Source organism: Nansenia antarctica (assembly GCF_963989245.1).
Source record: "Nansenia antarctica genome assembly, chromosome: 4".
Classification (NCBI taxonomy): Eukaryota; Metazoa; Chordata; class Actinopteri; order Argentiniformes; family Microstomatidae; genus Nansenia; species Nansenia antarctica.
Window position 1 is genome coordinate 55,440,293 of NC_137689.1, and position 11,233 is coordinate 55,451,525.

The 11,233-nt window shown below is 45.9% G+C and overlaps 1 protein-coding gene across 1 annotated transcript; it reads right to left on the bottom strand.

The window, feature by feature from the left end:
* Window positions 1–489: 489 nt before the first annotated feature.
* Window positions 490–9,637, bottom strand: LOC308156113 (glycerol-3-phosphate acyltransferase 4-like; the record flags this gene model as incomplete). Its single annotated transcript, XM_080529472.1, has 12 exons — window positions 490–688; window positions 770–849; window positions 1,024–1,152; window positions 4,681–4,766; window positions 4,901–4,956; window positions 5,115–5,230; window positions 5,589–5,682; window positions 6,900–6,989; window positions 7,116–7,190; window positions 7,745–8,039; window positions 8,173–8,242; window positions 9,482–9,637. The coding sequence occupies 12 exons, from the start codon at window positions 9,635–9,637 to the stop codon at window positions 490–492; spliced, it is 1,446 nt and encodes a 481-aa protein (XP_080385598.1).
* Window positions 9,638–11,233: the final 1,596 nt, after the last annotated feature.

Sequence of the window (11,233 nt, forward strand, 5' to 3'; positions counted from 1 at the left end):
ACAATGGTAATGCAGCCCTTCAAAGCATGGTTCCAAGTGTACTGTGAGAACATACAAAAGAGCAAATCCTGACCTATCATGTTTTATTTATCTGTCACAGTCTGCACTTCATTGGCCTATAACCCCATATCCTTAAAATATCTACTTGTAACCCTTCCTCCTATTTCACAACATGCACAAATGAGTAACAACAACATACATACTCATACAAATATTAAATAAAAACATTAAAACTATTAACATTAATCAAATCATGTGAGCATAGTGCAGCACTTTTTGGCTTGCAGCCAAATGGAGAATAGAGAATAATATTGTTTCAGTCACACTGAACGTTTGAAAAGCTCTTACATATTCTCAATCTATTCTAGTAGTGTATTTGATTGAGGTCATTAACTTTGAGATTTCCAGTCATATAGTTTAGTGACTTGTATCAGATGACTAAAACAGTGACCTGGGCTCTGCCACCACTTCGTAAGAGGAAAACCATCTTCATTGGTCCTTTTTGGTCTCTGAGCCTCTCTCCTGATTGAGTTGTTCCTGCTCCTCTGCTTCCTGTTCCTGTGGTCCATCTTCAAGAAGCCTATCTTCACTAAGGTCCTCCTGGTCCCCAACCAGCACCTTGCTGTACAGCTTCTGCTGCTCCTCTTTAAAGGTGTCTTTCACCTTAGCTCTCTTCAGCCCTCCATCCCTGAGAGAGCAGACAAATACATCAATAAATGCAAGGGAAGGCAAATCCCAAAGTGTGTGTGTGTGTGTCTTCAAAACTCACCAAAGCAGGTCCACTAGCCCTCCCTGTGTGGCGATGGCTGCTTTCACTCTGTTGGCAAACTGCACAGCATCCTCTCCCTCCTTAACAGAGAAACACATGAAAAGGAATTAGTCTGAACATGAGTCAACATGGACTCTCATCTACAGCAGTGTTCAGTGTTGACTTATCTCAATCGCTCCTGAACTAGAAGTCCTTATTAACCCAAAAAAGTATCACACAGGCCAACAACCTCAGGTGTACATGACAGGTCTCACCTCTCTCCTCATGGGTGGCAGGTACCAGACGCTACAGACGATGGCCCAGCTGCTCATCATCCTCAGCAAGTAGTTCACCATTCCAAACTTACTGCTGTTCCAGAACGCATCGCCGAACCGAGGGTCGTACTGTCACACAGAGCAGGACACAGGTTAGAGTGTTAGAACACATCGGATCAGAAAGAAAGAGAAAGATGTGCATACACTAGAAAATCATTGTTGGCCATCTTTGGTTTATAAGTAATGCACTTTGCAAGGTAGAATGTTATCAACAAGTGTCTTGAACGACAACATGTTGAATGAATGAATGAATGGACTTTATTGTCATTGCTACAGTACAGGTACCAAACAACGAAATTTAGGAGGGGTGGCTCCTCTGGTGTTAGGAAAGGAAAAAAAAAAAAAAAAAACTTTTAGAAAAAGAAAAAATCACAAGAAGGTAAGGAGCTGGTTTACATAAATAAAGGCTATGTACACAATCCACTGTACTATACTGCACAGATAGTCAACTAGGGTTGTCATATTGCACAGTAGTATTTTTTCACGTTATTTAAAGTGTCACAGTTTGCAGGCTTGAAATGTACATGTTTGTGCCTCAGCTCTACACCTGATTTTTTCAGTCCAGCAGCTGCCATACAATCCGTCCAGACTGTCCAGGGCCCAGAACTTAGGTCTTTGCTGTGTTCAGGGCCTGGACGGCCCTGTGGTAGAAGCAGTTCTTCAGTCTGTTTGTCTTAGCGGCCAGGGTCCTGAACCTCCTTTTCGAGGGCAGCCTGGTAAAGTGTACGTGCCCAGGGTGGGTCGGGTCCCTGGAGATCTTTGAGGCCTTCCTGAGACAGCGTGTGTTGTACAGCTCTTCCAGAGAGGGGAGGGGGGCGCCGGTGATCTTCTGTGCTGTTCTCACTACTCTCTGTAGCGCATTTCTCTCCGCTGTTGTGCAGCTGGAGAACCAGTTGCAGATGCCGTAGGTGAGGATGCTCTCCACTGCGCCGCGGTAGAAGGCCACCAGTATCTCCTGCTTGTTGTGTTCCTTCCTGAGGCATCTCAGGGTGTATAGCCGCTGTTGTGCCCTCTTGATGGTGCCTTTTGTGTTGTCCTTCCAGGTCAGGTCATCCCGCATGTGATGTCCCAGGAATCGGAGGGTTGAGACTCTCTCCACGCTCTCTCCGTCGATGAGCAGGGGCTGGATCTCGGACTTTTTCCTCCTGAAGTCTACGATGAATTCCTGGGTCTTTGACTTGTTCAGCAGCAGGTTGTTAACCTTGCACAGCTTGCTCAGTTGCTCTACCTCATCCCTGTACGCCGCCTCGTCCCCCCCCGAGATACATCCCACCACGGTGGTGTCGTCTGCAAACTTTACGATGTAGTTGCTGGGGTGGACGGGGGTGAAGTCGTGGGTGTAGAGGTTGTAGAGGATGGGGCTTAGCACGCAGCCCTGGGGGGACCCAGTGCTGAGGCTGAGGGCTGTGGAGGTGTGGGGGCCCACCCGCACCCTCTGGGGGCGGTCGGTCAGGAAGTCCTTGATCCACGCACATATAGAGTGTGATAGACCCAGGTCTAGTAGTTTGGTCACTAGCCTGTCTGGAAGGATGGTGTTGAAGGCGGAGCTGAAGTCCACGAAGAGCAGTCTCGCGTAGCTGTTTCCCCTCTCCAGGTGGGATAGAGTGGCGTGGAGAGTCGTCGCGATGGCGTCCTCTGTGGACCTGTGGGCTCTGTAGGCGAACTGGTATGGATCCAGGTTGGGCGGGAGGCGTGTGAGTATGTGGGCCCGGACTAGTTTCTCGAAGCACTTCATGATGATTGGTGTGTGTGCCACCGGGCGGTAGTCGTTTAGGCAGCTCACCGTGCTTTTCTTCGGGACTGGGATGATAGTTGAGGTTTTCAGGCAGGGTGGGACGGTGGCCTGGGACAGGGACTGGTTAAAGATGTTGGTGAAAACCCCGGCCAGCTGGTCGGCGCAGTCTCTCAGCACCCGTCCCAGGACGCCATCCGGCCCCGAGGCTTTCCTGGGGTCCACCGCCTTCAGTACGCGTCTCACTTCATGCTCTGTGAGGGTGAGGCTGCTGAGAGCTGGAGAGAGTGGTGTTTGTGTTGCGGTTACCTCCGTTCGCCCCTCGTCGAACCGGGCGTAGAAGGTGTTCAGCTTTCCCGCCAGCAGGGGGTCGTCCTCTGCGGCTGTGAGCCTGTTGGCTCTGAAGTTTGTCATCTGCTGAACCCCCTGCCACATCCGCCTGGAGTCGTTGCTCAGGAGGCATTCCTCAATCTTCTCTCTGTGCTCTGCCTTGGCCGCTTTGATTCCGCGCTTTAGGTTGGCCCTGGTGGAGCTGTACAGCGGTGTGCTCTTCCCTGCGAAGAAGGCGTTGTCCCTCTCGTTGATCAGTTTTTGGACCTTCCCAGTCATCCATGGCTTCGTGTTGGGGTAGACCCGGACCCGTTTGTCCACGGTGACTGAGTTGGTGCAGTTCACTATGTGGTTCAGAACCGACGACGTGTACTGTTCCAGGTCCTCATGTTCATATTCCTGCCATAGGGTGTCATTTAGGCAGATCTGCAGTGGAGCGGACCCTTCTGGCCAGGTTCTGACAGTCTTAGTGGTGATGGGAGCACTTTTCCCCATGGTAGTGTATGCAGGAATCAGGAGGATTGACACATGGTCAGACATGCCTAGATGAGCTAGCGGACTAGCCTTGTAAGCACGTTTGATGTTGGTGTATACCTTGTCCAGTGTTTTTTCTCCTCTCGTTGCACATTTCACATGCTGATAGAACTTGGGTAGTACTGCCTTCAGGTCGACATGATTGAAATCCCCCGCTATGATGTGAATAGCCTGTGGATCAGTGCTTTGTTGGCCACTGATGACTTCATATAGTCGCGCCAATGCTAGGCTGCTGTCTGCGCTAGGCGCTATGTACACACATGTTATTAGCACCGCGTTAAACTCCCTCGGGAGGTATGTGGGTCGGCATTTAACAGTCAAGTATTCCAGGTCTGGGGAGCAGTGGCTACTTACAGTTTTCGTGTTTAAGCACCAGCTATCCTTCGTCGATATTATGATCCCACCTCCTCTTGACTTGCCGCTAAGCTCCGTTCGGTCAGCGCGATGTAGCGTGCGCCCCTCCAAGCTAACAGCTGCGTCCACAATGTTGTCATTTAGCCAGGTTTCGGTCAGAATAATCACACAGCTATCCCCTACGATGTTGTTTTTGGCAACCTGTAGTCTCAGTTCATCCATCTTGTTCGTCAGGGATCTGACGTTGGAGAGGAAAATACTTGGCAAAGCAGGTTTGTTTGGGCTACGTCTTAATCTTGCTAGCAGGCCTCCCCGGCGTTTCCGCCTCAGGGAGGGAACTGAGTACCAAGGTTCTCCCGGTAGACGGGCGATCTCTTTGTTTATCCTGTTTTGCTCCAGAAACTCCGCCGTAACTATCTTGTCGTTTTGCGTGCCGACTTCTAATAAGTCGAGCCTGCTGTAGGTACAATTTACGCAACTGTTCCCTATAAGTACTAAAATAAAAGTGTACATACAAATGTACTTAAAAACACAAAGAAACACCAGTGTGGAAGCCACTCCAGCTGCAGCGTCTAAGCGCGCGGCCATCTTGGACTGTTGCCAGCGTGGTAGATGTGGACAGCCCTTCAGAGAGGACGAGTTCCTACCTTGATTGCCACGGGGTAGACAGTGCAGCCGATCTCAAAGCTGCCCTTCTTGAACATCATCACCGAGGTGTTGTTGATGCAAGTACCTACGTGGAAAATATATCAATGACATGCCATCATTTGCATTAGACATTAGCACAGTGAAACAGACATAGCTTACAATCATCTATGCTGACAATCTATGCAATGTATTAACTACTCCCAACCTCACCATACTAACCCTCTGGGAAGATGAGAATAGGCAGTTTAGTTTTGTCCGCCACATGGTCACTAAGCCTGAAATAAAATTTAAAAAACCTCTTAGTCAATAACAAACTGTGTTCACCAGATTATGAGGCGGTGGTGGTGTTGCTGCTTTTTAAGTCCCTTTAACAATAGTCTGAGAATGACAAATTGTGTGTGTGGTGTTTCTCAACAATCAGCTGCAGTGTTACCTTTTGGCCACATGGTGTCTGTCTTTGACTTGAGATCGCTCAAACCAGATGTGGGGGCAGGATTTCACCATGGCTCTCTGGACGACCCCCATAAGCCCTCCGTGTGCCTGACCAACCTGAAGAAGAAGGTTCACACTCAGCTTCATAACAACACAACTCCAGATGTGGGTGACACATTTACAATAATATGCTGTCCATATGATACCACATGTAGCAGAGGTGATTTGGAATCCCTGCCTGTAACCTCTAAGCCTAGATATAATGTACATGTACCACGAGGATGTCCTCTTGGTATACTGCTTTACATCTGTGGTATCCAGGCAAGAGGTCCCCAGTTCAAACCCTGCCAGTGGCACACACATGATGCTAACCATGCCCATAGGATTCATACACAACTTATAAGAAAGTCACCCCTTATTAGGGTTAGGGTTAGGGTATCAACACTAGACAGTTTCATCCTGGGAATATCCATACCATAGCATAGCAGCCATCATTGGCCAAGATGATGACATCAATGGGAGTTGTGTGATTGGCCACACAGATGCCTCCATTCTTAGGTTTGTTCTCACTGTGGACAGAGCAAATGGACTGAATGATAGTCTACAAAGCACCAACAATCCGTGAGTACCCTGTAGCATCCTAATGGACATACAGTAGCCTGAGTAAGTAATGGGACAGTGAAGAATGTTTTCTTCTTGTGGCTCTATACTCCAAAATGTTGGATTTGAAAATCAAACAATTACTATTAGGTCAAAGTAGGGATTCTCCGTTTTTATTTGAGTATCCATGTAGGCTAAATAATATGGTTTCACTATTTAGAAATCACAATACATTTTATAAATTGTTAAATCACCAAGAGTAATGGAACAATGGCTTGACAGGTGTTTCTGCTAAGTCAGGTGTGTTCCATCACATCATTTGCACAGGCATAACAGAGCTATCACTGTGTAGTATTGATTCTAGGCTTTGTGTTTGCCTTTGGAGTCTGCTATTGGTGTGTCAACATGAGGACCAAAGAGGTGTCAATGAAAGTCAAGGAAGCCATTATTAGGCTGAAAAATCTGAAAACAACTATAAGAAACATAGCCAAAATCTTACACTTGCCAAAATCAACAGATTGTAACATAATTCAAGAGAAAAATCTTGTGGGGTCAATGGGTCACAGACTTCCGGCAGTTATTGCATGCAAAGGATTGTCAACCAAATACTAAACATCAGTGCTTAATTTGGACATTATATGAATCTGTCCCATATGGTACCATGAAATAGGAGGACTATGTATAAAACATGTTGTAATTTCTAAATGGTGAAACCAATGTACACAAATACTATGAAAAATAAGATAATGTCTACTTAACCTAATAATTGTTTGATTTCAAACCAAACCTTTTGAAACAGAAGTAGTATATAGCCAAAAGAAGAAAAAGTGCTTCACTATCCCATTACACTGTCTCACTGTATGTCATGCTTAGGGCTTACACACCAGCAGTTCCGAACGCCGGTTCGCGTTCGCGTTCGGAAACCTCCGAACGTTGGCGCTGTCTGGCGAACGATACACTGGTATGAACACGGGCTCGTTCGCCAGACAGCGCCAACGTTCGGAGGTTTCCGAACGCGAACGCGAACCGGCGTTCGGAACTGCCGGTGTGAAAGCCCTAGCTCTGAGCTCAGCACAAGGTGGGTATTAAGTCACTGAATAGAATAAGTGAGAGCTCTCCTGAAGTTGCTGTGTGTTTCTGTTGTGCCAGAGCCCTCACCTGCCAGTGAGTATTTGGTATACAGTACCTGTGGTGGTAAGTGATGATGGCGGTGAGGGCTCTCACACAGATGCGGAAACACATCAGATGAACTTTCTCACTGAGGTATGTCCTCAACCTGAGGAGAGAACATACTGGGAATAAGCCTTTCACTCACAGAGAAACCTGCCATAAGAACAGTACACCTTGTTCTGTATAAAGTATGTCAGTCTGGGTGTATTCTAGGAAAGTGTTGGAAACTTACTTGCCGTTTGGAAAAAAGCCCAATATAGTAGTCAGGACCAAGAACAGACCAACACTAGTGGCAGCCAGAGTCACCCTGTAGAAGAATGAATTGAATCTGAATGTTAATCTTGTCCACCACACTGGTACATCAACCTACTGAACAGCATGAGAGAACTACGTTGCTGTGTCATAACATAGCCTTGTCCGGAGCGGTTCACTTATTCTTGATAAGGACATCCTCTTATTCACTGTTCTCATAAACTCATCTCATTCTCATAACTTGTGGCGTACGAGTCCAACACCAAAACAAAAGCTCTTTATTCAATTTCTTACACTGTCATAGAAGTTTCCTGAACTGGCCTGACCCTCTCTGGCCTGAGCCTCTCTGTCCTGATACTCTCTGACCTGACCCTCTCTGTCCTGACCCTCTCTGACCTGACCCTCTCTGACCTGATACTCTCTGACCTGACCCTCTCTGTCCTGACCCTCTCTGTCCTGACCCTCTCACTCTCTGGCCTGAGCCTCTCTGTCCTGATACTCTCTGTCCTGACCTTCTCTGACCTGAGCCTCTCTGGCCTGAGCCTCTCTGGCCTGAGCCTCTCTGGCCTGAGCCTCTCTGGCCTGATACTCTCTGACCTGAGCCCTGACCTGAGTGGCAGCAGAAAGCCGTAGCGTATGAGGAGGCCCAGGCCCCAGAGCACGCTGAGCCTCAGGCTGATGTGGCGGAAGTTGTAGTTGCTGCGAGTCAGCAGGTTCCAGGACTCCAGCTCCTCGGCTGAGAAGCGCTTGGTCACCTCGTCGTCCACGATGCTCTCCACTCCGCGCCGGCAGAAGTAAAAGATGTCAGCCATCTCAAACTCAGGCTCAGAGCCCAGACCGCTGCCAGTCCCTCGGATCGCCTGGATCTCCTGCTCCCAAGAGGAGGGCTCTTTAGCAATGATACCTGAGAGAGATGGAGAGAGGGAGAGAGATGGGGAGAGGGAGGGACAGAGAAATAGACATATAGAAAGATTAAAGTTGCTGACCGTGAACAATTCCCATAAGTGAAAGAGACTACTGATAATCAAAGCCTTTACCATTGCTATAGGGTTTATGCAGATGTTGATTCTTCTCTTTTGCTCCTCTCTCCATACGCAGAGTGGCCCACTAAAAAGATACGGTAATATTATGTAATATTAATATAATTTCATTATTAGAATGAAACAAGAAATGTGTGGACACTGACTAACTGTCATCAAGCAATGCATTACATTTCCACTTTTGTGCTACCACAGAACTGACATCACCTCACATGCCAATCAATTAGTCTTTTATGGGGCAGAGATTAGCAATCAACATAATTTCAGATGGCCAACTCCAGTAGTTGTGGGTTAACACACTTCACTCAATGTTATGTAATAACAGAATACTGGGAGGACAGCAGACTGTACGTCTAGATGTAATATCCCTGCCTAAATGATTTCCTCGCCAACTTGCCACATCTAATTAACTAATGTTTGTTTTTCTTTGAAAGAACCACAATCCTTTGTTAGAATGAGGTAGTAGATGATAATAATGATTGTATCCATGAAATGCCCAACACCACATCAGTGAATTGATCTACAGTAAGATGGCCTGAGGCATACCATATGTGTGGGCGGTGCTGCAATCCTTGAAACTGTTCAACAGCAGCAGGGAGGAATTGTGAAATGTAGTGCAGAAAAGTCAGCCCATACAGCAGGGAACACTGTCAGATGCTTATGTCTAATGCAACAGGTTGGTGTCTGATCATGTGTTAAGGGCAGACACAACAGGACCAAGCCCTTGAAAATCCAGGGGCCAATCTTTTTTTTTTTTACATTGAATCCAGATCCCTAATTAATCCTCATTAATTTGTTGATACTCTATTCTCATTCTTCCGATGTGCATTAATGTGATGTTGTGCTCTAGATAAAGGTTCTGTTCAAATAAAACATAATTGTCACCAGGTTAACTCAGAGTTCACCATTAATGTCTAATGTTCACATGCACGTAGACTCGAGGTAATGGACCATGTGTAAACTCCTCATGTTTTCTTCTAACTTGAAAGCATGGTAATACCACTGGCTAGTCTTAATGGAATCTAGGATCCAACATGATCAAGGGTCTGTCACACAGGGATGAGCAAATCATTATCGATCCTAAAAAATATTTTGGAGTCAGATATAACGTAATGATAACTTGTGTTAGGCTAGTTGGTCATGTGACCACTAGTGTGTAGAGTCTGCTTTATAATGTCCCTGAAGTTGTCTTTATTCGTAACCCGTCCAGTCCTTTCTCCATCCTTGAAGTAGGTGAACTGTCCTATATCAAAGATAATTCAAGACAGACATTGAGTTGAGTCTGTGTCTGACCAGGTGAATTCACCTCAAAGACCTTGAGAAGGGTCTTCATGTAGAGTCTCCGGATCCCAAAGGAAACACCAAGGATAGCTGGCACAATGATGAAGACCAACCACACAGTTAGGGAGATGCCAAGGAACATGCACAGTAGGTTATCAACGGGGAAGACGAACCAGTCCATGTTGGCACAGTTGGGGGGTTAGGTGCAGCAGGGTAGTGAAGGTTGGAGGATAGCTAGACCACGTGCTGCATTATAGCCTCAGCTTTTGAAGCCTGTTAGGGGCTGTTAGAAAAATACATTATGTCTGTTAGAAATATAAATTTTGCCCAATATCTTTCATTATAGAGATGCAGCAACGTTAGAGCAGAGAGTATCCACTTCACAGCTCTCATCTGTATCCAAGCACCTGCAATAGGAATAGGAATATTACTTCATTATGCGGTTCACTAGATCCAAGTAAGTAAGATAAACAAACATGTCTCTAGCTAGCTAATAATAGAGTTGTTTTGAAATGTATACGTGGTCACAGTGAGTGGGTGGCCATCGCCAAAATGATGACAGCTAGCCTATCACTGTAACAGGCCAAACAGTTGCATGCAGAAAACAAAAGCACATTATGACATTCATGAAGTCATTGTGTTGAAGTTAGCTAGCAATGTAATACCGGTAATTAGCTCTCTGTCTCTGCTCTGAGCACAGGCTACAGTAACAGGACGCTAGACGGAGAGCATCCTCGTCTATTCAGTGCTCTGGGCAGAGAAGTATTCACTTTGCCCTGTATCGAAATAAACACGACCCCGTCAAGACAGTGTGATCAAATCCTTCTTTCACCGACTACACCGGGTGGTTCTACCCTTCGACTGGCATCAAACAAAGTATGAATTCATGGCTTTCTCCTTTTACTCACTTTATTCACACTAAACGCGAGGTCCAACCGTCGAGTTGCGGGGAAGCTCACCTTCTGTTGTTGAATTTAACGGCAGCTTGCATCCTTACGTCTGCTGTCACATCTTCGATAATCCTCTTTAGACACACTGACAAGTTCATTGCCTGCACCCGAGTGACACCTAGTGGTTGCATACATACACCTTCTCTACCTGGCTGAGAATGGGTTTTTCAAGATCCCTAAATAGATCCCTAAATATAAAGAGGATACACTCTTATACAGTACAAGTATACGTTATACTTTCCTTTTTTGCTTTCTTAAAGTATGTTACATCTATATAATCACTGACACTATTAATGTATTTATTTTGCACAACCCATTACTATCCTTCTAATGATTGATGCCATAGAAGTCCAAGTCCACACACACACACACACACACACACACACACACACACACACACACACACACACACACACACAATAAATACCCTCAATAAAACCCTTAAAACCCTATTCTCACACATACACAGTTGCAATAAAATCCTTTATTCTCATCTACTTTGCTACAAACAGTTGTATTTGGCATGCTTAGAATCACACAAATATAAGACAAATTTAAGCTCACAAATAGACTCTCTAGGAGTAGGACAGTATTACCCAACACCACATCCCTCACACACAAAAATACAAATACACTCTCTTCAATGCAGAAATACACATACAGTATTACCTCAGTCACACGAGATCTCTCACAGCTTCCAGTGTTCTTGTTCAATGCTTAAAATGTAATTAAAGTGTGTTTGTTTGTTTGTTTTCTGTAGTGCACATCCTGGATTGTGCAAGGGAGGTGACTGTCTCTGACTGGTAAAATCAGAAGTGCAGTATGCA